This window comes from Penicillium diatomitis (assembly GCF_028827545.1).
Source record: "Penicillium diatomitis strain IBT 30728 chromosome Unknown utg000012l_segment0_segment0, whole genome shotgun sequence".
NCBI lineage: Eukaryota > Fungi > Ascomycota > Eurotiomycetes > Eurotiales > Aspergillaceae > Penicillium > Penicillium diatomitis.
Window position 1 is genome coordinate 276,857 of NW_026623184.1, and position 27,431 is coordinate 304,287.

At 50.8% G+C, this 27,431-nt stretch overlaps 7 protein-coding genes across 7 annotated transcripts; 6 read left to right on the forward strand and 1 right to left on the reverse strand.

Annotated features, from left to right (window-relative positions):
- Positions 1-3,972: 3,972 nt before the first annotated feature.
- On the forward strand, positions 3,973-6,330 carry N7539_008074 (threonine/serine exporter family protein; the record flags this gene model as incomplete). The annotated part of the gene is made up of 1 exon (XM_056937674.1): positions 3,973-6,330. The coding sequence occupies one exon, from the start codon at positions 3,973-3,975 to the stop codon at positions 6,328-6,330; it is 2,358 nt and encodes a 785-aa protein (XP_056786766.1).
- A 1,487-nt stretch (positions 6,331-7,817) lies between these two features.
- On the forward strand, positions 7,818-8,276 carry N7539_008075 (uncharacterized protein; the record flags this gene model as incomplete). The annotated part of the gene is made up of 2 exons (XM_056937675.1): positions 7,818-7,862; positions 8,094-8,276. 2 exons carry the CDS (start codon positions 7,818-7,820, stop codon positions 8,274-8,276), a joined length of 228 nt encoding a protein of 75 aa, XP_056786767.1.
- A 2,582-nt stretch (positions 8,277-10,858) lies between these two features.
- Positions 10,859-12,896, forward strand: N7539_008076 (uncharacterized protein; the record flags this gene model as incomplete). The annotated part of the gene is made up of 4 exons (XM_056937676.1): positions 10,859-11,080; positions 11,231-11,485; positions 11,556-12,198; positions 12,316-12,896. The coding sequence occupies 4 exons, from the start codon at positions 10,859-10,861 to the stop codon at positions 12,894-12,896; spliced, it is 1,701 nt and encodes a 566-aa protein (XP_056786768.1).
- A 2,249-nt stretch (positions 12,897-15,145) lies between these two features.
- N7539_008077 (uncharacterized protein) lies at positions 15,146-18,076 on the forward strand (the record flags this gene model as incomplete). Its single annotated transcript, XM_056937677.1, has 1 exon — positions 15,146-18,076. One exon carries the CDS (start codon positions 15,146-15,148, stop codon positions 18,074-18,076), a length of 2,931 nt encoding a protein of 976 aa, XP_056786769.1.
- Positions 18,077-19,315: 1,239 nt separating this feature from the next.
- N7539_008078 (uncharacterized protein) lies at positions 19,316-21,807 on the reverse strand (the record flags this gene model as incomplete). The annotated part of the gene is made up of 2 exons (XM_056937678.1): positions 19,316-19,484; positions 19,580-21,807. 2 exons carry the CDS (start codon positions 21,805-21,807, stop codon positions 19,316-19,318), a joined length of 2,397 nt encoding a protein of 798 aa, XP_056786770.1.
- Positions 21,808-22,128: 321 nt separating this feature from the next.
- N7539_008079 (mitochondrial 37S ribosomal protein bS18m) lies at positions 22,129-22,937 on the forward strand (the record flags this gene model as incomplete). The annotated part of the gene is made up of 3 exons (XM_056937679.1): positions 22,129-22,267; positions 22,356-22,591; positions 22,734-22,937. The coding sequence occupies 3 exons, from the start codon at positions 22,129-22,131 to the stop codon at positions 22,935-22,937; spliced, it is 579 nt and encodes a 192-aa protein (XP_056786771.1).
- A 2,051-nt stretch (positions 22,938-24,988) lies between these two features.
- N7539_008080 (WD40 repeat domain-containing protein) lies at positions 24,989-26,974 on the forward strand (the record flags this gene model as incomplete). Its single annotated transcript, XM_056937680.1, has 3 exons — positions 24,989-25,004; positions 25,076-25,164; positions 25,247-26,974. The coding sequence occupies 3 exons, from the start codon at positions 24,989-24,991 to the stop codon at positions 26,972-26,974; spliced, it is 1,833 nt and encodes a 610-aa protein (XP_056786772.1).
- Between the last annotated feature and the right edge of the window lie 457 nt (positions 26,975-27,431).

Below are 27,431 nucleotides of genomic sequence, written 5' to 3' on the forward strand. Positions count from 1 at the left end.
CGTTGTTTCTCGAGTGCGCCTTGACAGGATGATCTCGAGAGCAAAAGCTCAATAATTCCAACGCTTGCTTTAGCTAAGTATGGGGAACGAATTCGTAGAAGGAACGAAGCATCCAGCCTGGTGATCCAACTTCACACCCGCGTAGATATTGGATAGAGCTGGAGAGGTCGTTGCGTAGTGTCCTAGTCTTCTAGACAGCCGTACAGACTAGGCACTCATTGAAACAAGTATTGGGACAACCTGATCTTGTTGGAGCGGAGAACTTTGGGGCATGTAATTGCGTATAAGCCACCAAGGCTTTTGATAAATGGATGAGGTTCTAGATATAAGTGGTATAATGGATGGCTTTACATCTCCCGCATCTTTTTCAAAATGAAGAAGATTGAACCATACTATATACTCTAATAAGATTTCCAATGCGAGCGAGAACTGTCTAAAAAGATATTCTTCTAACAGCAGGGGTGAAGATAGAATGACCTCACTCCGCAGACATCCCTCATTTGAATGTGCCAAAAGGCGGGGCCATGACTGGTTGGCCCAGCCTGCTGGAGAAAGAATGGGAAGATCAAGGCATGAGTATTACTACTGGTGAAATGTCGAAGTTACCTAAAATTGACCTTGCCATGGCCTGCGCAGCTGCGCGGGTCCGGTAAAATAATTGCGGAGCGAAGCAGCGCTATCATGGCGCTATATTTCACTTTCACTTCCGTCGGGAATGCCACGATCTGATGGGCTGTGTTTTGTGTGATTATCTTCGGGTAATACCGTCTGATCTGGGTCGCGTGTCTCTTCTTTTAAAACGCCTCTTAACTATGTCCCCAGGGGCTAAATGTCACCTCCGGCTGGATCTTCGGCCGCTGATTGATTTCTTCCTTGGTAAAATCATGTGACTTTGGTAAAGCCATGTGATTTAGCCTACTCTCAGTCTCTATCCACTCGATTCTTTCCTGCTGCCCGCTATTGTTACAGTCGGCTAGCAGTCAACGAATTAATTAGAGCAGTGGTTTCACTTCGCAGTCTCTTCCCCAGGGGGAGCAAGTCTCGCCCTATGAATACTCGTATGCTCCTAGAAGGATGAAAGTCAAATCTCTAGTTCTTTTTGGGTCTATTTCCGATGCACATGTAATCATCCGCTATCCAAAATGATACATACTTTGTGTTAAGTAGCTATTTCGCGTCTGGCAAGGTACCCTTCTTACTTATCTATGCTCAGTGACCGAATTTCATGTGATCACGTTGGTGATTATTGAATCAAGGTCGATTGTATCGAGACCTATTCGACTGGAGACCGGAAGAGAATCTCGTTCAATGGACAAGATGAATAAATTGTGAGAGCATTTACCCGATAAAAGAATGCTGTTTGTTTCTCATTGCTTCTTGATCCTTTTACAGAAAGCAATGACGGCTCGAAGGAAATATACAATTTGCCCAGAGTTTTGTCCTAGTGACCTAGTCCTATACCGGCATCCAATGATCTCTCAAGGAATACTAGCTAGAGCCTTCAGGTTCTGGTATATTCCAGCTATCGTCGAATACTGAGTGTGATAAGGTATTCAGCTCGGTCCTCGCATTGATTCTCTTCTTTCCTCACAATTACCCTACCCGCAAACTCTATCCTCTTCTAATTCAATCACGAGAGAAATACAAATTCGTATTAGATGAGTGGGCGGCGAGGCGGCGAGATTGCCTACGGGACTTGAAAAAGCCGTATCAGGGGTTTTGAGAGAATTCAAGCAGATGAAGCTGTATGATAAGTCATCAATTGACGGACTTCTGACTTTTCCTTTTGTCTGGCTAAAACTCCTCAACTTCAAATTGGGCATTTCAGGTAAGTTCAGATGCTGTTCGCTCATACGTGTGGCGAGACTCGGTCGGGCTCTATACGGGTCGCATAGCCAATCTCTTGTTGAATTCAAAGCTTGTATTGATCTGACTTGCGTCTCAGCCGATGCCTCTTTTCAATCAAGTTCGCTGGGGTTAATCATAAGAGTTCACCCAATGTACTAAGTGCGTTAGATGAATGATTACAACAAAGTGGCCCTGACTTATTTACAGCACATGCCATCATCGATTTTTCTGGTGATCTCCCCACTGGTCTAGGCTTGAATATAGGGTGTGGATCGCAAAGCCTCGGCCCGGCATTTACCAGCCGTTTTAGAATTAAGATAATGCTTGGCATTCAATGTTGTCCGGCCCGGCGATTCAAAAAGTGGCAAGGCCAGTAGGCCATCACTCCGCTTTGTAAGGAAAGGTGCCCTTTGAAGGCAGGTTCAGAGGCAGGTTCATGACCCTGATCGACCTGCTGTGTGCTCTACAAGCCCCTGCGATGGATCGAAGAATCTAAAATTAGCATCGCACGTGCCCCGGACAAGCAAGCCAAATGGTTAGGTGAGCCGTGCAACGCGGGTTCTAGAACGTCACATGATCGGACCGAGCAAGCCACGCGAAGGATTGTTCTAGTTGGGCGCAAGAGCGAAGACGGGCACAAGCAACCAACCAAGGAGGTTCTCCGGCGTAACTGCTGAGATTTTCAAGTGCCGCGAATAGTCGCTCTCTATTTTTGGGAAAGTTACAAACTCTTCGCTCTGATCTAGGGCGTGAAATAACTTTGCTCGCGACATTTCCAGTGCGGTCCTTGCTGTGCTGCTAGATACGCGACTCCAGGGCAAAGCCTTGGCTGACACATATTGTTTGCTGGTAATGATTCCAAAGTGACTGGTCTGGATTGATAAAGTGCCAGATCATCTGCAGGCCTGACATCATGCTGATCGCGTACCAGATGTCGTCGGACAGCATTCTGATTGACCCATGTGGAGGGAGCGACATGGGGCGGTACGGGATGACGAAGTAGAATCATCATGATAATGGGAAAGGTCCGCACAACCAGTAGATCCTGTATGAACGCACTGACAGGTGCATTTATTGAGGATGAGTCCAGTGCGCGGCAAAAACGGATACCCTCGATCACTGAGAAAATCTGTATAAAGTTATGTTCCACGCCACATCATTTCTCCGCGGCGTAGATACTAAATAGTGCAGGACTAGCGTCACTTTGACGCCCAGCGATCAATTGACAGAAGCTTGTTTTTATCCAGAGTTCGTTGGATTTGCTGTTGTTGACAGTTTAACTTTTGGGACGCATAACCCAAGTCTTTCTCCGTGGCTTTACCAAGGACACGCATGACGTATCATGTCTACATACGACTGATTCCACCGATGTGCTCGTCCTTTTGGTATAATCCCACAAGGTGGTCGACCCGATGGCTTGGTGTCCCCTTGTTCCAATGCGCCTGTCCCAGTGGCACATCCAGTCTGGTCCGGGTGTATGTAGCCATAGGTTACTATCAGGCTAGTGGGACAACATTTCTAGATAGCTTGTCAACACGACTATGTCTTGAGTAACAGTCGGCTGCAAAAGACTGAAACGATCAGTGATACACACATCGCTCATTCTGAAAATGACTCGGATATCCAAGGCCGACAGGGTACCTCTACATACACTCTTCTCCTCCTCCTCTGACGCGGCCCAGACGTTCTCGGCTCGACGGCAACAAATCCCCCCGACATGACTCGTCGGGGCAATCCACCACGGCCCCTTCGAAATTCCCATTTTCCCCACACGTGGCCAGTCTGAGTGGACAATTTCAATAAATCCCACCCCACTTTCTTTCCTCTACAGGCCCTCTGTCGGCTATCCTCGTTACTTTGCTGCGTACTGTACATACAAAGAAAGCATCGGCTCCGCGTGGCTTTTGCTTCCCCTTTCTTTTTCCCTCCCCAGATTTTCCATCTTCGCCATCATTCTTGACCCTGGGCCTGCAACTTCTTCAAGCAGTCCTGCGCACATCTCTGCCTAATCACGGCCGATTCAACAGAGCCATCGCGGGTTCACCTCCCACTGATACACTCTCCTTTCATATCTCCGCTTGCTTCCGGCAGGATTTGGTTCCTGCCGCCACCGATTCAATCCGAATGTCATATTTTGATGAGAAGAACCCGGAGACGCCTAACCTTCGGTCCAGTCAAGGTTCAGGGTCTCAAACGCCAAGATTGGAGGAAGAGCACCACTCAGAGCATCACTCAGAGCCCAAGCCCAAGCCCGATGCAGGTCAACCAAAGAGTCCCCGTCCTGCCGCAACCGCCAACGCCGAGGACGATGTGATTGAAAAAGACAGCACCAAATCCGCTCCTGACCGGTGGAAGACAGTCAGTCAGCGTATTCGCGAACGGGCGGGCACAATAGCCCAGGCACTCGGTCGACCACATGAACGAGACTCGGACGACCTGGCGGCCAGCATGGGCCCAGAATACTATGGTGCCACCGACGATATCAAAAGCCACGAGGCGCGCATGGCGGCGGATGAAGAACAGCGGTTGATGGGTACTGACCACAACTCACAAGCGCAGCATTTGCTTCGACAATTAGGACTTCGGCATCATCGGCGACAGTCGAGCGGTGTTTTAGGTTCTGATACGGGCGAGGGGCAATCGGGTGCAACCACCCCAGGTGCGATGACGCCGGGCGAGAGCGGTGCATCCACGCCGCTCAATGGGGGCCTCTTGTCACATCTCCTCCGTGTGTATGCCAACAACATGGAATCGGCAAGTCGTATGAGTGTGGCCACCACGGCAGCCGCCTCGGACCCCGAGACGGAGACTCTCCCGTACAGACACTCAGGATCAGGGACGCCGGGCAATGCCACGCCCATGCCGGGCGTAGCTACATGGACGAATACCGGAACGAATACAGGGACTGCGACCCCCGCGGTTGGAACCCCGACGGGAAAGAAAGAAAAGGTCAAATGGTATAAGAGCGCCAACAATAGCAGGGAAAATGTGAGCCAGAAGCCTTCGGGACATCACTACACTTCATCCCTCATCTCAGCATCCATGGGTATGGGTCGAGTCGGCGTTCCAGCCGCTCATGGCCCTCCACCCATGACAGCGAAAGAGAGACGAAAGCGGAAACGCAAGAATGCACAGGAAGTCAAATTGACCGTCCACATTGCTGCCATGCTTGCCCGCCAGCAGTACATCATGCAGTTGTGCCGCGCATTGATGAAGTACGGTGCACCCACTCATCGTCTGGAGGAGTACATGGTGATGACGTCCAATGTTCTCGACGTCAACGCGCAATTCCTCTACATCCCAGGCTGCATGTTCATGTCATTCGACGATCCGTTAACTCGCACCGCCGAGGTGAAGATTATCCGTGTGGTGCAGGGTCTGGATCTTTCACGACTGGCCGAGACTCACAATGTCTACAAGAACGTCGTGCACGATGTGATCAGTGTTGACGAGGCTACCGGCCAACTGGACACAATCATGCAATGTAAACCTCGATACAACCGCTGGATTCTCATTCTTCTCACAGGCCTGGCCAGTGTAGCGGTGGGGCCCTACGCCTTCTCTGCCCGGCCTATCGACCTTCCCATCATCTTCATTCTTGGCTGTCTGGTCGGATTCATGCAACATGTCCTTGCGCCTTCATCTGCCACTTACACCAACGTCCTTGAAGTCTCCGCCGCAATCCTCACCTCCTTTCTCGCCCGCGCCGTTGGAAGTATCAGTCACAACGGCGAGCGAGTGTTTTGTTTCGCCGCCATGGCTCAATCCTCCATCGCTATGATTCTCCCCGGATTTGCCGTTCTTTCATCCTCTCTCGAACTGCAAAGCCACCAGATGAATGCCGGATCCATCCGCATGGTCTTCACCCTCATCTATTCTCTGTTCCTCGGCTACGGTGTCACCGTCGGTACCACCATCTACGGCCTCATGGACAACAACGCCACTGCCGACTCTACCTGCCCCAATCCCACCGGCCCATGGGGCAATGAATACATCCAGCATTTCCCCTTTGTCGCTCTCTTCTGCCTCTTCGCTGCACTCATCAATCAAGCCAAACCTAAACAACTCCCCGTCACCGTCATCATGGGTGTATGCGGATACGTTACAAATTACTTCTCCACCAAGAAGTTGGGCGCAAATCAAGTCGCAAACACCGTTGGTGCATTCACCATTGGCCTGCTGGCGAATCTCTATTCGCGCATCTGGCACGGTCACGCCGCGGCAGCAATCATTCCGGGTATTTTCACCCTCGTCCCATCTGGGCTGGCCAGCAGTGGATCGATCCTCAGTGGATTGCAATACTCCGAGGCTGTCAAGAGCGGCCATGTGAGCAACATCAACAGCAGCACCAGCGGCAGTAACCTACTGGGATTGGGTTACGGCATGATTCAAACGGCTATTGGTATCTCAGTGGGTCTGTTTGTCTCTGCGCTGATTGTGTATCCGCATGGAAAGAAGAGGAGCGGTATCTTCAGTTTATGATTCTGATGGTCATTTGATTGCGGTATCATGTGCTCCTTTCAATGTTCTCGAAAACAAAACATTTTTTTGCATATATTGGCGGACTTACCTGTACATTCATCATATCATTGCATTTGCGCATTTGCAGTCTTTTTCTTTTTCTTTTTCTTTTTCTTTTTTTTTTGGCCCTCGAGCGAGCTTTTCCCGGGGTGATCGTATTTCCGTTGTAACCGCTTCTACTTGTATCCGCATTATGTCTCTGTCATTGCTAAGCCCCGAACTTTGAATCAGCGCAGGTCGGGGCTCTCAAAAATCAGCGAATTTCTGTGTTTCTTGGCATTCTCATTCTCGCCGTCCCGGTGATTCTATCATATCTGAGCCTCGACTCCTCCATGTTTCCTCTTTTTGTCGGGTATTTCTCACTATTTGCGGTTCAACCTCTCACATCGATGCATTTCCAGACACGATAGATCATAAACAGAAATATCTTATGTCCACCACTCGGCTCTTGAAATAGCCTCAGATAGAAGTCAAGGACTTTGCCTCGTAGGTTTGAAGCCTGTCTGGAACGGAATCTCAACGAACACATGATGTGCAGACATGGGAGGAAGACCTTTATCGTAGATGCACTGTATGTGGGTGGAATCCGTGATTGATAGCAGGCTAGCAACTCTACGGACTCGATAGCATCCCGCCGTAAGCACCAAGCGAGTACATTGTACACTGTACATTCACCGGAATTTCAAGCATGCGTTCGATCCGTCCACCGGTCTGGCTTTTCCATCCTAAGAGCTCCCTCTGCCTTCAACCTTGAGCCTTCGGGACTTCAATCTTCCGTACTATCTGTGCTAGTGGAATTCACAAGCCCACCAGATGAATGTCCGCCATTGTCGGAAAATCTACTCACTGGCTGACCTATTCGCCCACCAGACCTGCACAGTGCACACTGCTGACTGCACGGCCCCAAGTCTCCACCTTCTCCAATTCCAAGTTGAAGATATTGTCTGTCCTCTGTACTCCGGACTTGTCGTAATTACAATCCCGCACCGTTGCACTAAAGCTCAACCAGCCTGATCGCCCGCACCGGACATTCACGGAGAATTCAGGTTCCGATCCAAGGAGCGTGTTCGACCTATGTAGATTACCCCGACATCGAGGCTCGTGGCGGCTCGGCTCAGCTCAGCTTGGCTGATTTTCATATTACAGCAGCAGCAGTGGCAGTAGTACTAGTACGGTAGTGTCGCGGGTCGCCAACACCCGTCCGCCATTCAGACTGCAGCACTGTAAGTAGTACGTAGGTAGTAGGTAGTAGGTAGTGTGGCTAATTCAAGGATGATAATGTGATATTTGTCCACTTGCCAAAGTGACGCGTTGATAATGCGGTGAATCACGATGGACTAACAGAGTCTCGAGGTAGCGTGTGAATGGCAAAAGGTGCACAATCACATGTTGAAGCCTGTTGTCTTTATGATTGTTGATTTGACTGCTAAGCTGCTTTCTGTTATGAAATGAATTATTCTGCTTACGGCGAGCGTGGGGTTCCTAGGTTTCCCGTGAGGTGATAAGGCTCAATTCAACTGTTTCCTTTTCTTAATACTGCAGTAGGGTAATGTGGGCCTCAACATCCGACTGATACCAAAGTGAGGCCAAGAACGGTCGGGGTGTGCACGTTTGGTCGGAAAGTGACTTGGTCGGGGTCTGCTTGATTATTCAGTACTCAGTAGGAATCACTAACTTACTCAGTACTCAGTTGAGCCAGTAGTAGTGGATGAAAGTGTCTGGAGGTTGCCATTTACTACTACTACTACTACTACTACTACTACTACTACTACTACTACTACTACTACTACTACTACTACTACTACTACTACTACTACTACTACTACTACTACTACTACTACTACTACTACTACTGTCAGATCGGCAGCATATTCCAGACGGAGACATGGAGCGGTTCCCGAGGTTAGGGTCTGGGGCAAGTGGTTCGGTTGTTTCTCAAACAACCAAGTACTGTAGTGCCTCGAAATTGATCAACGTCAAGACGTGACTAAAGCACGGTGCAATCAACAGTGTACATTCTTTCGCCATTACCATGTCTCATAGACAGTTGTTGTGGTGCAGGTGGCTGATGTTGCTTTTGGACGTTTACATCGCAAGCTACCGTTGCGTGAGGTATCAACATGGTTCTTTGTATTCTGTAATCTCGTCGTCGAACAATATACTAGGCGCCTTGGGCTCTTGTTGCAGCCCGCTTTTTTTCTTCTTCTTTCCCTACCCTTCGACTCTGGGGAATCCCCGCGACTCCGTATTTTTCTCTCACCCACAAAGACGGGGGAGAAGGAGGAAAAATCCAGTGTGGAGGAGGGGTCGGCGTTGGGTTTGACCATGTTGGAGCGGCCCACTCCAGCACAGCAAGTCAGTTACTATGGAATATATGGATCTCTCCACAAATCCACGGAGCCAGGCTCTCGTGGTCATTTTCAGTTGAAAGACCAATTTCACCAGAGTCAATGAAACTTCAAATCCAGTCTTACACTTGCGGCGTTCTCAAGCTGAGAACCAGCATCTCGAGAGCACCCCCGAGTCCGTCCTCCATAGTAAACCGATCTCGGCTTCTCGCCTCTCCAACCCGACGCCTGTTCAACCCCGAAATCGACTCGGGATTCCGAGCTTCTCCCCAAATTGGCCGCCCCCCCCTCCTCCTCACAACCATCCCAATCCCAGTCCATGCCCGACCCGGAACAAACGCCACCGTACTCACTCCGGCCAGAATACCAGATTCTTTCCCCCTCCCCTCCCTTCCAAACCGACCACCTGTTCCGCTTTCCGGCCCGTTCACACCCGTCACTCACCAATCGCACCCCGGGCCTCTCCCTTCGGGGCAGAGGCCATGCAGGCCAGAACCACGCTAGCTGCTAGCCGACAGGCAGACGATCACATTGGAGAATTGGACGGTCAGGGTAAAGTGGTAATAAAGTGAGCAAGTGGAGCGAGCGGATGCTCAGCGCCTGGTTCCTCCCAATTTTCCCGCCTATCCCCGAGCTGCAGATGCAGATGCAGATACAGGTGCAGAAGGGTTGGGCTGTGTTCGAAATGGGCTCGAAGGGGGAGAGGGTCGGGCAAAAGGTAAATTTCGGGGACTTCGTCCAAATGCGGTCTCGGGCCGAGATGGGCTAAGCCGTTCTTGGCGAGTTCAACGTCGGCTTGGTGGTCGCTTTAGGGCCAGTCGGGAATCCGGGCTGTCGATACTCGATAGACTCGTTACTTTGTAGGTGTCTTGTCGTACGGAGCTGGCGGGAAAGGACTTTGAATTTGGTTCTGTACAGTAAAAGTAGGAATTGAATCGTTGCCGAATATGCCGAATATGCTGATGTGATTAGTCCGACATTAGTGTGATTCACTTTCGTCACTGGGTTGATCGAGAAAACATGTGGCGCTTGTTTTCAGGTAGTTAGACGTAGACCTCGCTTGTCCTCTGCAGGTGGTTGTGCTGAATTGCAAGTACACTCCACGATCTTTGAGAGCAGGGAAACTGATAAAATGACATCTTCAGTCACATTTTAGTGGAATTACAGGCTACAGCTGCAAAAGATGGCACTTGGTCTCATGTCCATGACGAATCTCTCCATCGCCGGGTAAATGTGGACGATTAACCGCATGGTGGATTCGAGGAAACTCACAGAAAGAGGTGTTGCCTTGGAAGTCTGGGTGGGTCAAATGGTGGTGACTCGGGTGTGAACAAAATGCCCATGGCCCAATGCCATGGACTGCAGTCGTTTTCTCAGTGTAATCTATGTGCGCCGAGAGTGGTGGGTTTTTGTACTCTCGCGGTATACCGAAACTTGAGAACATTCGTACCCGAACTCAACCCTTGGCCAAGTGTTTGGCTTGGTCCAACGGTGTAGCAACTAGCAACAGATACTGTAGGTGTTGAGTTTTCAACGTACTGTCCTCAGTGTCCTGTCAATATGGTGGATAATCCCTCCGTTCACATGTCACATGGACTGTAATGAACGTAAGACATGTTATGATCATTTTATCTCCACAACTCTCTCTTCTCTCCTCCGCCATCTCAAAGTCGACTCTTATCTCGCTCTGGCCCACACAATCCCCGACTCCCCCGACTTTTGCTTCATTCCCACTTTTCCAACCTTTTTGCGCTTCCCCAGTCGAGGTCTCTCCCCGTGTTCTCTCCCCAGACCCGCTTCACAAGTGGAGATCATGTCCAGGTTCTCCAGTCTCCCCCAGGCTCTCGCCCGCCTTTGCGCAGTGAATGAGACATGATGGGCGGTTGCGTGACCAAGACGAGGGCAGCGTAGCATCGACCTCCGGCTGTATATAAAGACCACAGTACCACCTCGAGGGATCTTCTCTTGAACGACCATTTCTCGTCTTCCTCCATTTTCTTCCTTTTCATCTCATACCCACCACACACTTACGGGCGTGGATTCACTTCGTCCTCTTGTGCCTTGTCTACTAGATCCGGTGTTATAGTTTGTGGTGCCGAGGCTGCGCCTACGCCACCCAATCTCCTCGGCCACTGTTCACAATGTCCGTCTCAAGTCAAGAGACTTCCACGCCAATGGAGAAGCCAATGCATCATGAAGTGGAAAAGGTCGAGGTCGAGCAGACAGAAAAGGTGCTTGGCGATGGCGATTTGCTCAGCGAGGCCGCTGCGGCTGAGAATAAGGAACATGAGATGGGCGTGTGGGAGGCGGCAAAGAAGCATCCCTGGGCGTGTCTGTGGGCCTTTACCATGTGTTTTACAATCGTGAGTCCTTCCAGTGCCCTGCAGATTTTCCGTCGTTGTTGTCGATGCAGACGCGATGAACAGCCGATGTCCCTTCTTTGTGTATCTCGCAGGTGTCTTGCAGAGCAAAGCTATCAGATCTCAAGCTAATCTCCAACCTCTCCTCGATAGGTCATGGAATCCTTCGACATGTTTCTGAATGGAAACTTTGTGGCTCAAAGTGCCTTCCAGAAGAAATATGGTGTGCGCGTCGGTGACGGCTATGTCATTCCCACAAAATGGCAGACTGCCCTCTTCCAATCCGGTCAATGTGGTGCCTTTGTGGGTGTCTTCGTCGCCGGCCCTATCACCAACCGGATTGGTTATCGCTGGACTACCATCCTGGCTCTGATCATGATGAATGCTACAATCTTCATCTCTTTCTTTGTAAGTCCTCCATTGGCATTCGACTCATGGCACAATACAGTCAGCTGACAGGGTTATGTCGTCACGACAGGCGGACTCGCTTGCTCTCTTGGTCGTGGGTCAAGCCCTTGAAGGTGTGCCATGGGGCTTTTTCATCGCCAATGCACCCGCCTATGCTAGTGAAGTCGTTCCTCTTGCGCTGCGAGGTGCTTGCACAGCTACCCTGCAAATGTCCTGGTCCATTGGATCCATTATCGTGGCCGCTGCTACTTATAGCTACAACAAGCGCACGGATGAATGGGCCTGGCGGGCCCCTCTCGCTCTGCAGTGGCTGTTTCCTGTGAGTGTCGATCCAAGAAGTTTGACTTATAAAGTTGACTATCGATCAAACTCTCTGAAACTCATCATACTGACAAATATTGAAAAGACTCCCCTGCTGGTCCTTCTCTTCTTCGCTCCCGAATCCCCCTGGTGGCTCATCCGTCGTGGGCGCAAGGCAGAGGCCCTCCGCAGCATCGAGCGTCTGGGTGATGGAAATCCAGAGAATACGCAACAATCTCTGGCCATGATGGAGCGCACCGTCGAGATCGAGGCCCAAATGGGCGGATCTCCCAACCTTCTCGATCTTTTCAAAGGCGTCGATCTGCGTCGAACCACAATTACCTGTCTGGTGTACGCCTCGCAGAACTTTGCCGGTAACTTGATCGCGAATCAGGCCACTTTCTTCTTTGAGCGTACGTCTATCGTAAACACAACAAGATCCCCTCGATTCTCTCGATCCTCTTGCTTCCCCCTTCCGCTGCCCAAAATCATCATCTCTATCCTGGACTGAGTTCTAACAACCCTCACAGAAGCCGGCATCTCCCACGACATGTCCTTCCAACTCAATCTCGTCAACTCCTGCCTCCAATTCATCGCCAACGCCCTCTCCTGGTTCCTCACCCCTTACTTCGGCCGCCGCACCATCTACCTCTGGGGTACCGCCACCAACATCACCCTCCTCTTCATCCTCGGCATCGTCGCCTCCATCCCCCAAAACCCCGCCACAAACTACGTCCAAGCCGTCCTGGGCATCCTCATCTCCTTCGTCTTCGCCGGCTCCATCGGCCCCATCTCCTACACCATCATCTCCGAGACAAGTTCCGTGCGTCTGCGCGCTCTCAGCACTGGAGTCGGCCGCGCAGCATACTACGTCGCGGAGATCCCCATGATCTATCTCGCTTCGCAGATGCTCAACGCTACGGGCTGGGATCTGGCTGGCAAGTGTGGATATGTCTGGGGTGCAACAGCCGTCGTCTGCTGGGTGTCGGCGTACTTCTTCTTGCCGGAGCTGAAGGACCGGTCGTATCGGGAACTGGATATCTTGTTCAATCGCAAGACGCCGGCGAGAAAGTTCAGGAGTACTGTTATCGATGTTCGGGAGAATCATTAGATGGGATGCGTTTTTTGGGCGTTTGCGCGGTCTTTCTGGTCATGGCGTCTTGTGTCGAGAAGAATATTTGCTGGCCATTTTTTTTCTTCTTCCACTGAGGCTGATACCATTGGCGAATGTGGAGAGTCCCGTCTACTGCGCATGTGATGAGATTATGTATCTGTGATGTATTACGAGATCAAGCAAATCGAGAATAACCTTGACTTATTGAACGATTCGTAACGACTCGCAAATGCAGTAATTAACTTGTGCCTCTATTGGAGTTGCCCTACTCCCCCATCACTTTCGAAATACCACATCCTTCTTATTTCGTGCAAAGCACAATCCAAATCCAAATAACTAGGAAACACTGACATCTGCGCTGAAGCGAAACCCATCGCGCCTACATCAAGTCTTTCACAAGCCAAACTATTGAGGTTCCTCCTTAACCCTAATCTAGCAAGGGCTCGATACCAATCATTGAATACTTCACCCTGATTAACTCGGCAGTATTTCCCAGATTGGTTGAATGACCATATTCACGGTCACAGTTGAAGTCTTAACGGATCATGGCAAAATCCTTGACTGGAATGTAAACGAACAATGTCTGGTACTGTCGGATTCAAGGCACCGTCGCCACGACGCCAGGCTAGATACTTGTGGTATGATGGTATATATATTACTAGATTAGTAGATTTAAGATTCAAAGATTGGACCTTCGTGAATACGAGCGTCTGGACGCCAAGACCTTGAGAAGGCGCGATTGACAGACAAGTACCTAATGAGAGGTCTCTTGCTTCTTGAAGCGACTTTTCTCCTAATTGTTAACAAGTACAATATTGATATAGACAGCTCAAGCGTCGTGAAGATGGAATAGCTCGGCGCTTAAATTGAATCCTGATGGAACGTGGCTACAGTAGGTGCAGCACCACAATATAAGAGAGGGATGAGGGTGAGATTGTCTGGCGAGGTGAGATTCTACCTACAGGTATCTCGGCTACTTACTACGTAGTACGAACTACTTACTGCGATGATACGGCAGTATCACAAGCCATACGAACAGATCCAAGCTTAGTCCTGTTCCAACAGAAGTCTCAAGATAGAGACACAAACGCACGAGTTGTTTTGCATTAGACTTGATAGTCACCTTGAATCTTCTGGGCAGATCATCTTACACCTAGTGACTCTACCTCTCAAAAGCTCTATCAAGCGCACTGCACGGCAGTCAGATACCTTTGACGGCTGGGGGTCAATGATTAGTCTTCGAAGGCTCGTTACTGTAGTCGCAAATCGGATCCTTGCCGAAGCGGTGGAGAAACGATAGACAGGCTGCTTCGTGGGGCCGCGTTATGACGGCCAACTATACTGACCAGGAAGAGCATAGAGATGAGAGACACCCCATAACAAGCCGTGAATCGGCAGTGTTGGTGTGATAGTAGGCCACGCGCGAAACAGATACTAAGATCATAAACTTCCTTTCGAGGTGTTGGCTCAGAATTGTTCCTGGTGACATTATGGCAGTCTGTCCATACGCCCAGTTATTGCATTCTCTCATGCGCAAAAGTCGCCGATCGGCTCTAAATAGAATCCGCTGTCAATCGTGGCCTCGTCTTCGATGCTTGAGCCAGTTCTTATCACTCTCCTCGTGGTCGTTTGTAGGTGCTTTCCTCCCGCATTTGCTTCCCCGCCCAAGACCCACACTGCCAAGCCCTACAATTCAGTAAGCTTTGAAACGACGCTACACGTCGACAGTACATTCCTCCGACCAAGTCACTCGAGAGCTAGGTATAGGAGCGAACTCTACAGATACAGACATTTGAAGCTGTATATCCTCTAGTGAGAGTTCGTCAGAGACATAATAATTGGTGATACGTGTTCGAATCTTGGCTTGTGCTTCGAAGTCTCCGAGTCACTGTCGTTTGTTCGATAACTGGCTGCTCCCAATCATCTCATTTTCATGATGCACCATATCCAGTAGACCGCAAGCAACACCATAGGAAGTGTGTTCATGACTCGTACGACCAGTCAGCAAACCGTGTCAACCCTATGGCCCTTGCGCAATTGCTCATGACACAGACCTTAGTGATCGTACTTACCCCATTGGGTCCCCGACGTCGCAGTGCCTCAGTTTGGGGAGTCCCACCTCAGCCCCCTCCTGCAAGGCGCTAGCCAAGCCTCGCTTATATATCAGGTACCGGTTTCTCTACTGCATCTCACTTCTGCCTCCTATACCTGATTGTCCGTTCAGCCCATCGAGACAAACATCAACAATGGCCTCGTCAGAGTACTCGCAAACGCTGCAAAATATCACTGATGCAAAGCTCGAGGAGCTTTCCCTCAAGCGTCAGATATTCCTGGAGCGCAAAGCGTCTGCCATCGACGCGGCAGAATCGACAGCTTCGCCGATCGCAAAGATCCGTGCTCTCGCAGATGGCGTCAAGTCGTGCTTCAACATTCCTATTAAAGATGGCCGTGTGATAATCCGTTCGGGTAATCACAGACAACTTGAGATCGACCTTGCGAATCTTGACCGGTTCCTTCAACAAGCCGATTATGATCCAGCAATCTCGCCCGATATGATCGAGCGTTGGCATCGGACTTTGCTCCGCTACCTCGACATCCACACGCTCAAATACGAATACGCGACACTCTTCGCACAGCTCACTAAGGAGTGGTTATCGGTCAAGAAGAACCAGAGCTCACAGTCCCATGTCGGATCTCAAGGTGATTTTGAGAAAATCGCGAGTACGACCAAGATGGAAAGTCGACAGTCGTGGGAGGAGACCGTGTTCACTGCTGCAGGCCATGACGCTGAGGTGATCACTGCTTTTCTTACCGAGCTGTTCTCCGGACTTGGGCCCCCTGGACCGGAGGGAGAAACAGGCCAAGCACGAGGTGTGGACAAGACTTTACAAGAACTGCGGGCGAGAGTTGGAAATTGCGGATTACACGTCTCAGCGCCCCTTGTCAAGCCCACAACTCTCACGTGGGTCATTGACGGGCTGCTGAACTCAGATCTGATGTCGGGCAAGCAGCAGACGGCCCTGAGAGAGTTTACAAAGGACGATACCGTCTTGAGTGAGCTATGCGACGTGATCAACATGCGGCTGGCGAGGCTAGATGCGTGGACGTGGGGTCCTGCTGTCCACGTCGAGCAAAGACGCCAGATGAATGGAACATATCATATGCATATGCACGAGGACCTCATACAAGCAATATTCTTGCAATATATCGGCGTCATGTGGTCCAAGTCCTTCAAAACTGCGATTCGTGAATTCCGAGCGAAGCGCGATAACTGGAAATCCCGGCGATCCCAGATTCCGGCCACTGATAAAAAGCGTCTCGAATTCTTTTCCTATGGCAAGTACAATGAGATACCTAGCTTGCAAACCACCAAAGAAACCATTCATCGTGAAGCATACTTCGTATCGCAGCTGCCTGAGAGCGAATACGAAATCCGAAAGCACGACGAGGGTGAGCTGGAGGCTTCCTCTTGTGTTAAGGCGAACAGGCCCAGAGCAAAGCAGACTGCACCTAGACCACGACCGGGAACGAGAGCGATGGCGTATCGCAAGATTGCCCCCTCGGCTGCCGCTGCAGCCGAGGAGACAGAAGAGTCTGATGAAGACATGGGCTTCCGTCTGTACGACGACGACCCCTCTGACGAGCCCGATGCCAATTATACTGACATCTATGGCTCAAGCATGAAGTCACCCGCCAATCAGTCCAAGGCAAAGCAGAACCTTTTACTTCTCTTGAGCGCAGACACAATCATCAACAAACGGCTGCATGGCGAGATTACGTGCTTCCGGGCCCAGTATGAATCGCTCTACCCGAGCCTGCCGCACTCTACGATCCTTGCAGTCCTCCGGTTCTTCGGCGTGTCGGAAAAGTGGCTGAGCTTTTTTGAAAAGTTCTTGGCTGCGCCGCTGAAGTTCATGGATGAGCCCCAGGCCGAGCCGCGAATGCGCCGACGGGGAACACCAGGGTCGCACGCACTGAGTGAGCTCTTTGGCGAGACTACACTCTTCTGCCTTGACTTGATGATCAATAAGGAAACCGACGGCGAGATACTCTGGCGAGTCAACGATGATATGTGGTTCTGGTCCCGCGATCAGGAAACAAGTGTGGCGGCGTGGAAGGCCATTCAGCGCTTCAACGAGAAGATGGGCATTTCCATCGGTGAGGACACCTGTGGGGGTGCTCACATCACCACTGAGAAAAAGAAGCGGGACTCGACCATTCACCCGGTTCTACCCAAGGGCAAGATCAGATGGGGAATGCTGTACCTGAACCCCGAGTCTGGCAATTTCGAGATCGATCAAGATATGGTAGACGAGCATATCAAGGAGTTGCAGCGTCAGCTGGACGACAAGCAAGGAAGCATTTTTGGGTGGATTCAGGCCTGGAATTCATACGCATCCACCTTCTTCAGTTACAATTTCGGCGTGCCGGCGAACTGTTTAGGTCAACGACACGTCGACACGATGCTAAAGACCCACGAGCGGATCCAACGTGAAATATTCTCGTCAGGCCCCGGCGGAAGCCAAGGAGACAGTAGCGTGATCACCCATCTACGTGAGATGATCCAATCACGCTTTGGCACGGTGAATCTTCCCGATGGATACTTTTTCCTCCCGATCGATCTTGGAGGACTCGAGCTGTCAAGCCCATTCATCACTCTCGTCGCCCTCCGGGATTCAGTTGTGACTGACCCCGATTCTCTTCTTGACGATTTTCTTGAAGCAGAAAAGAGAGACTATGCCAACCACAAGCGATGGTTCGACGCAAAGGACAAACTTAGCGCCGAATTCCGAGAACGTTGGCGCCCCGAAGATGCAGACCAATTCATGTCATTCGAGGAATATACTCGTTACCGCGAGTATTTGAACTACCGTGGCCGAACGAACTTGGTGGAGGTCTACGACAAGCTCTTGAAGCTGCCGCAGCTGGAGGATATCAAACAAGATGTGTCCGGACCGGTTACTCTGGCTCTTGGTCAGCTACAGGGCCAGAATAATCTATCAGGAGTCCAGTCAGACTGGTACATGATGTCGTCCTACTGGAGATGGCTGGCGCAGCTGTACGGGCCGGAGATTGTGGAGCGGTTTGGCGGGTTCAATATCGTTGATCCGGGATTGTTGCCCATCGGGCTGGTGAGCCAGTTCCGCAGTGGCAGGGTCAGTTGGGCGGAGGAGTAAAGATGAATTGTGAGGAGGGTCTTGATGGTTTTTACTTTGCGCTTGCTTCCGTAGTCGAGACTGACAGCTCGCGTTGTCTGGAATGCGATGCTTATAGGCCGGTATCATCATGCGTATTTCGCAAAGACCCGTTTTCCCGCTGAAAACGTCGGCGATTGTCAGAAGACTTGGTGATGACCCAGCCTCATACTGAGAGTATCAGCAGATTATCTACTCTATTCGCTTTTATTTCTCTCCACGTCCACGCCGAGTCCATAAAAGAATGTGAAAAGGAATGCATCTTCACCAAAATAAATCCAGTAGCAAATCGAAACTAAAAGAGAACAACAAATGCGTCTGGAAAGCCATTTTCCAAAACCAGCTCAAAGGGCCGTGAAAAACAATCGAACAGTTCGTCTCCTCCGCTCTTCGGTAAAACGCTTTTAAAGTTCATAGGGCTGCTGCATCTATGTTTTGAAATGAGCGATTCAGCGGAGAAATGAATCTCATCCGTAAGTAGTATTAGCCCTGGCAGCATCTCACACGTCGGCCACTTGCAGCACCAACAACCGTTTCTTATTCCGAGTCCCTGACATCCTGAGCTCAGAAAAGCAGAATATTTCTCTCATGGGTCTTACCACGGGCAAAGAGGTAGGAGTGATTTGTATGTCCCTTGCATCGCTGAGTGTCATCGCTCGTGCTGTCTTGGCCCGATATGGAATCTCGTAGTGATCGCTGAGGTAGAAACTGGAGTACGTTCGTCGTTGTGGGTGTTTCGGATGGCTACCCTTCCTCCTGCCTGTCTGCCCTCAAGTCGTTCGTTCCGTGGCCAGTATGTCGCTAATGGAGACGTACACTTGCGCGACCGGTCCCCTACGCTGGGATTCTTGTATGGATAAGGTTGCGCCGGGTGTGGTCGACGGACCTCGACTCGGTACACGCTGGAGGAAGCACACCACGACAGAGAACGTCGTGGTTTGGTACTTTGTCGATGGGAATGTGGTAGGTCGAGAGGTCATCGTGCATTGTCCGTCGGTAGATGGATGCTGGTAGGGATGGTAGATCTTGATACCTGAGATTCAACAGCCTTTGTTTGGGGGCCGTCATACATGTTCCTCTAAGCCTCGGTGTGGTGGAGTAATCTACAAATTTATTATCAACTTCAGTGAGAAATATCAATCGGTCGATAAGGTTATTATACAGGCATTCAAGGAACACTTTGCTGAGCTCAAAGCCTCAACTGGGGGCTGTGTCGTCCCCTCAAACCCAGATCTCGTTCGAAATCGCGTCGAATCTCTGGCCATCTTCATGTTCACTTCGGTGCATCTGAGCCAAGTGCTCCCACAGCTCAGGATACGTCTTGCGAGCCCATTCTTCAACCTGGTCTTTCCAGTACTGGTATGGAATAGCGTTGTAGAAGAGTCCGATACTGTGAACAAAGTCAGTACTTGCAAAGTTTCATCTGGGAGGATGTCCATGTATCCATGAGATTTTTGAACTTCGGATCAATGGGCTTGAACTTACGTTGTACTTGTTGGGGGAACACCAATCTCAGATTGCATGTTATTGATCGCTTCTGTGACTCGGTCGAACTCACACTGTGCGGCCAAGGCTTCGATATACGAGGAGTAAAGTCGTCGATCGACTTCGATTTCCAACTTTTTCACTTTACTCATCATCTTGGTGGCCTCGTGCACACCATTGTGGTGTTTCTCGCAGACTTTAAAGAACAATGCAATCGTCTTGGTCGAGGGACCTTCATCCGACTGTAGGATTTGGCGGAAGATATTCATGCTCTTATCGGCCATTCCGCACGCTGCATACGCCAGCATCAGTCCGTTCAGAATGCGAGTGTTGAGTTCAACTTCAAGATCCAGCTTGAGCATGTTATGCACCAGCTCAAGATTGGTGGCGTCGGCATTTCGCGCAATACCTTGGAAGCATCGAGCGTAAGTGTCGGGCTTTGGACGACGCGAGAGATCGTCGGCCTGACGCATGTGCCCAAAGACCATAACTGCGAGATCGCTGCGTTTCCGCTCAAAGAAGGCACTCATGATCTCTGTCCGCACGCTGACGCCTGTATCAGGGAATGCAAGCTTGAACAGCTCGTATACGTCCCACGCATCCTCGTCTGTCTCTTGGAGGTCGAGGATGAAGTCAGTCACAGCTCTTCGAATTAATGTCTTGCCTTCGCTGTCAAAGTTGGCCAGTCGTGGACGGAGAAGTTCAGAGACTGCTTCGTTGTCGTGCCGGTAAAGCAGCATGCGGGTCAAGGCAGCGATTGTTGAAGCCTCAAGATACACTCCGTCTTGGAACAAGGGGTCCAGAAGAGAAGAGATCTTTTGGAATAGCTCGTCCTTCTCTTCCGACATGCAGAGCATTGTAACAAGCTGGTTGGCAATAGAAGGATCAGCCTTCGAGAGGGAATGAGGGTCCATTTGCTTTTCCAAGATGTGGAGGGAGGCTTCGACATCCGCAGCCTGAATAGCGGACTCCAGCTGTAGAAGATGGGTCTGCTCATCTGGAACGAGCCGCCATCGATTGACCAGGCTAGCAAAGGAGGTGGCCAAATTTGAGTCACCTTGAGCATTTGCATAGCGAAGAAGCATGTTAATATCAGAAATTGTGATTGCGTCCTGAACTCTAGGGTTTTTTGCATTCCACTCAGCAACCTGCTCCTCCAAGGCAGACGCATTGGCGCCCTGAGCTGCTTTCCATAGCAAGGCAGTGCCAATAGTCTCGGAATTCGGCGCCCCGCCTTGGATTAATGAATGGTAAATTGGTTGCGCCCACGCATTTTCACCGTTGAGCAATGCATAGCGAATGACCGCCTCTTTGGCCGCTAGCGAAGGTTCTGCTTTTCCAGCAACGGGACATTCATAGATTGTCTGTGCTGCTTTGAACAAACCCTGCGCGATGAGGATTTCAACTAACTCCTGATGAGAGGCTTGATCGAACGTGACACCGTGTTTGTCCAATTCCTGAACAATCTTGCGCATCTGCCGTTGATCGTCCTTCAAAGCAAAGCCCTTGAGAACAGTGAGCCAGGGAGAAGGCTTTGCTCCACGCAGTTGGCCTCCAAAATTGATAATCACTTGTCGCGCGTCCTCCGGATGACCATTCACAGCTAACAGATTGATATATACCAATAGTGCAGGTCTGCTGATTTTATTCGCTCCAAACCCGTGGTCCGCGCAAAGTTCCAGATACGCATATCGCGCCAGTCTCAGTATCGTTTCGCTAGCCTCGGGGAGACATTGCGCCTCGGAAAAGACAAACAAGACACGTTCCAAACTATCCACTGAAAACACCCTGTGCCAGTCATCGTCATCCAGTTCCTCTTGTCGGCTCTTGAGGTGCTTCCACGTCATGGACAGCAGCCGAGCCTGGAAAGAATTGATCACTCCGGGCGAATCGACTCGAGTCTCAAAGAATAATTTGAAAGCTTCGGCGAGTGTGTGGTCCGGAGGCGCTCTGCTCTTATCTTCCAGGGATCGTTTGAGATCGGTCATCGGCTTCAGACCTTTCTCGGAGGTCAAGGTGGCGGGCAGTACTTCACCCGAGACCTCTTTCGGGTCCAGGCTGAATGCAAAGAGACTGCGCGATTGTACATGCGAGATGCCAGCGATACTTGGCCGTGTTCGAGCTGGAGAGATGCTGTGTAGCAGTCGTGTACGTCGGCATCTTGAGAATGACAGCGGTTCGTTATTGATCAGGGCCCGGAAGACCCGTCGCGAGAGATGGGACTGCATGGCCCGGCGCAAATAAAGCTTCCGCGAAGAGAAAAGAAGCACTCGGTAATCGATTGACAGGGTGCACTACTTGCGCAATCTGCAATTAAAGCTGTAGTGACACAGAGCAATGGTCTTTGGAGATGTTGCGCGACGCGGAGAAGCCGTGGTTGGTGCAGGCGGAGGGCGGTCTTGGCATTTCGAAAAAAGATCCCCATGTTCGGCCGCCCGCGTTACTCCTCCGCTCGACGGTCTCTGCGACTCTGACGGTACAACATCCTAACACTTTCAGGTGCAGATCGTGACTTTCGAGTCTGCATACCCTCACACAATTCTGCAAAGATGTCACAAAGTCTATTCTCATCACCACTGCTTCGTAATGTCGCCAATGTGCTTCCCTCGGCCTGCCGCTGGAGTTCAAGTTCGACCGCAGCGATGAGCGCTTTCGCCTCCCAGCGCGCCTCCCCTTCCCACAATCAGAGTAAGTCGCGGTCAGAAAGACAGAGGGCACTCTCAGTCTTTATTTGGGAATTATTTTTGAGTTTATTGTTTGCTGACCATGTCGATAGCCCCTAGAGCCTCGATCCGACGTCGACTACCCAACCGCCTGCGATTCCTGGAGGAACAAAAAGCCCAGGGCGAGAGTCGAGCTCTTGAGAAGTTTCAGACTCGTGACTGGAAGGCTGGTGATGTCTATGCTCCTCACGATCTCAGCCCGGCCGAGATGAAGAAATGGGGCAAACGCAAGAGCCCTTCGCGTGATGCTTTTGATGCTTTGAACTTGAACCCATTGGAGCTGTACAGGGTGAGTGATTGCTGGATATCAGTTACGTCCGGGATTTGTGTCCATTTATTTGCGTGCGGCCTATGCCAAGCCCACAGTCATATCCCGAGCGTGATTCTGACCGGAGACAATTGAATACTAACAGCCCATTCTACCTGTTTAGAATTTCTCGATCATGTCCGAATACGTGTCTCCCCTCGGCCGGATCAAGTCCCGCGACCAGACTGGTTTACGACCAGTCAACCAGCGCAAGATTGCTAAGGCGATCCGTCGAGCCATGGGCCTCGGTCTCATGCCATCAGTCCACCGACACCCTGAAGTTCTTGCGGCAGACATGAAGGCCAGGTTGGACAACTCGTTCCGGTAGAGGATGCCGCGGGGTCCCGGAATTCCAATTTTACGAGTATTTCATATCGAGAAATGTTGGTTCAACGGTTTTGTGTGTTTGTACTTTGTACAGAGCATAGCCTTCGGCCTGGCTCGCACGGCCTGCTTTTATATGTATTTCTAGTCTGGATGACAAATTTCTATCGTGTTTTACAAGCGCATTGTCCCAGGCCATTGATTATTGAGCGAGATATCCTCACTGATAAAGATTTATCAAGTCATCAAGGCCTGGATACTTATGGGTCTGTGTCGGCCGTGGTCGCGATTCAGATGACTTGTAATCGTCTCTGATCACTCAATGGGAGGATCCTTGATGTTATGTCAAGTGCTATGTCATCCAAGGTTCAAGACGACAACACTTCCTTATTTACACTCTACAGAGCACTGGCGTTGAATGATTCACTGAGGAATATGGCTACGGGATCATGCTCAGTGTCTCCATCGAGCAGGTTATGCATGAGCAGTTTCCAGACCGGAGAATATACCACCCTTCACAGCACTCGCGTTTAGAAGTTTGCCTAGACTTAGGGACGGCTTTGATGAATTTAGACTATATATTCCGTTTGGGAGAATTACCTGGACTTAGTATGTACCTGTTTCCAACTCCGTATAATGGTTATCAGGTTGTGGGGTTGCTTGCAAGACACTTTTCAAGATACCGTTCAACTTGGGTACAGCCCACCTCTCAGTAAAGAAACGTGCCTCGAAGTCGATTAGCATGGCGGAAGAGGAATACTACGTAGTACGTAGTACGTCTCGATAGGCAAAAAAGCAACATCGCATGGCACGAAGTTACAAAAACAAAATGATCTCCGAATAGGGGAATCGAACCCCTGGCTGCCGTGTGAGAGACGGCGATGTTAGCCACTACACCAATTCGGAAAGATGTAGAGAAGATGTTTGGCGCTGCCCGGAATCGAACCGGGGCTGGCACGGCCACAACGTGACGTCATACCACTAGACCACAGCACCTTGATATGTTGAATACCTCCACAAAATATATTATGTACTAAATCGGAAGCTTATATGTCCGGACTACACGGCTGAGATTGCTTGGAACTTTGTAGGCATGCATCGGGTTGCGGACGAGTTGGATTTTGTTTCTTGTCTATCTAGCATGGATCAATTTTTTTGGCGAACTTGGCTCCACTCAACGTAAGATTAATAGATACCCTACTGTTATGTCTGATTTGTCCCTCGTAGGAGATTGAGTATCTGGTCATCGTCACTTTAGGTAGTATGTACTTTGTGAAAGCGCGACGAAGCCATATATCTTAAAGACTCACGGACATCATCAAGTCATTGCTCATTTTTGGATGACGGGCTTTATGTACTCTGATTATACTAATCATTATGTGTAAAGGACTGGTGGACTCATCGACATTCGGACGTAGTGAGGTTTTCCATGAAAATCCCTCCTTAAACACGCGCTGAGAGGTGTTGACTTACGTCTGCGTTCACGGTCAAGCAATCGATCTCAGGTTGTGCTATCTTTGATATTATGTTGGCACTCTATGGAGCTTTGTTGTCTTCTATAGTTCAAGGTACGAAATAGCCACCGTCGAGCTTTGAGGCAGGCGGCAAAGTCTGTTGATTTGTTTGTCTGCCGTGGCCAATGTTCTAAGCCGTCAGCCAAAACAATCAATGGGATATAGCAGCGGTAGCTCGACGTTGCGTGTCCTTGATTTTTGTCACTACTGGCTTCATATTCCAGGCTCACGCAAAGCAGACTGTCAGTCGTACTGCATAGTATATGCGATTGTACGATACTTGGATGCTTAAGAATTGAAGGACACGCTACAATCTGTAAGATGTACGTTATTGAACTCCAGAGGCTGATAAAGTTGGCTGCCTGAGAAAGTTGGACAAAAGGTTGATGTGCGGCTCAACCCGCTTGAGGGGTGCCTGGCCCGCATACGTCAGCCCGCCTCGTAAACAACTTACAACACCCACAGGCGACAGAGCTGTGCTCCCTTTCGATCACTCGCAATCCAAACCCCTCCACGTCCAGCACCAAGTTGACTTTTCCACATGGCAATTACAAACGGTAGGAAACCCCCTGAGATCATTGTTTTGTCCCAAGAGAATCAACATGCTGATCAGTCTCTCGTATTCTAGAATCCATCTGGGCGGCCAGCCCCTCCACAACCCGCGGTGCACCCACCCAGCTCTCCTCGGACGCCAAGGGTGAGCGACTTGCATATGCGGTGCGACCCCTCGAATCCTTGATGTGTGACTGTGGAATCATCCCAGAAGATCAAGCTCACTGACCAGTTGTTCGGTCTTTAGTCCGGTAAATCCATCTTCATTCGCTCGATCGACAACCCCGCAGTTGGCCGACAGTACACCGAGCACAAGGCTCAGACTACGGTCGCACGCTTCTCTCCCTCCGGATTCTATGTCGCAAGTGGTGATGCGACTGGGACTGTGAGAGTGTGGGATTGTGTCGGAGATGGCATCACCAAGGGTGACTACAGCATTGTCAACGGTCGCATCAACGACCTGGCCTGGGACGGAGACTCCCAGCGCATCATTGCCGTAGGTGACGGAAAGCAGCGATACGGCCATTGTATCACATGGGACAGTGGAAACACGGTTGGCGAGATCTACGGCCACACGCAACAGATCAACTCTGTCTCGATCCGACAGCAGAGACCCCTTCGGGCCGCAGCCGCCGGTGACGATAAGAAGCTGGTCTTCTACCATGGCGCCCCGTTCAAGTTCAACACGGGTATCGGTGACAAGCACACCAACTATATTTACGGCGTGGGCTTCAGTCCGGACGGCACGCACTTGGTCAGTGTCGGCGGGGATCGCAAGATCTGGCTGTACGACGGCAAGACCGGCGAGACCAAGGGTCAAATCGGTGAAGGGGAGCACAAGGGGAGCATCTTCAGTGTGTCATGGTCCAAGGACTCGCGAAAATTCGTCACTGCCAGCGCAGACCGGACGGTGAAGATTTGGGACGTCGAAGTGGGCAAGGCGACGCAGAGCTGGACTCTTGGGGAGGATGGTGCCAATGCCATTCGTGATCACCAGGTCGGTGTTGTGTGGCCCCACGGCCGAACAGATGACCTGATCATCAGTCTGTCGTTGAGTGGCGATCTGAACTATTTGACCGAGGGTACTGCCAAGCCCCGTCGGGTTATTCAAGGCCATCAGAAGAGCATCACCTCACTCGGTCAGTCCACTTTCGACGGCAAGGAAACCTTGTGGACGGGCAGCTTCGAGGGCCGTGTGTGCAGCTGGGATGTCGCATCGGGTTCCTCCGAAGAGATTGAGGGCGAGGGACACCCTGGATACATTGCTGGTCTGGCCCCGACTGCCGAGGGCTCTGGCCGCATTTATAGTGTCGGGTGGGACGACACGATCCGGTCCGTCGATGTGGCGGCCAAGACCTATACCGGCAGCGCAGCGAAGCTGACCGCACAACCCAAGGGGCTTGCATCTGCCGGTACCAGTGTTCTCGTTGGCGGTGCCGAGGCCGTCGAAATCTTCCAAGATGGCCAAAAGACCGATGACTACAAGACTAGCTTCCCGGTGACTACCGTGGCTGCGCATGGACAGATTGCGGCCATCGGCGGCGAGAATGGAGCCGTGCAGATATGCAAGGTTTCCGGTGCCAGCCTGTCAGCCCAGGCCGACATTCAAGCTTCACGCAACCAAATTTCTATGTTGGCCTTCTCTCCCGATGGCTCAATCCTGGCCGTGGGAGATCTGCGTGGTCGTGTCTTGGTCTACAAGGTTGCCGATGGCAGTCTTGTCACGGATCGCTGGACGGCACACACAGCGCGTGTCACTTCGCTCGCCTGGAGCCCGACTGGCACTCATCTGGTCAGTGGTTCGCTAGACACCAACATCTTTGTCTGGAGCTTGGCCAAGCCGGGTGACTGGTTGGAGGTCAAGAACGCGCATAAGGAGGGTGTCAATGGAGTCGCGTGGATCGAGGGCGGATCTAAGATTGCCTCTGTCGGGGCTGATGCTGCTGTGAAAGTGTGGAAAGTGGAAGGTCTATAATAAGGAAGTAGACCATCCCAATTTGAGCGACTTGCATTCATACTAGGCCTGTATTCTTCGAGTTATTTGAAAGCCCTCTTCTGCTTTTTGTCTGTATCTCGATTGATTGGACTTCCACCCGCTTGCCCCGGAACCATAATTTTGGCCCGGTACCATGACCCTGGGATATTCGTGAGATCAAGTTTTAGAGCACAGCCAGTCGCCGAATTCTTGCAGCCAGGAAAGGGTGTGTTCCGGCTGGGTGAGATGAGACCGGGATGTTGTTTTCTGCGGTGGCCGCAGGGCTGCGCGGCCGGTTCAAACGGAGTGGACCAAGTGGAGGTCTGAAGCCTTGTGAGTGGGCGTCATAGCTTCATTCTCCAATGCGCAATGGCTCTACCGAGCTTTCGTTTTCTGACGCACTTTTTCTCTCTGTTCCTCTCCCGTCTAATCAACATCAATTTCTCGATAAAAAATA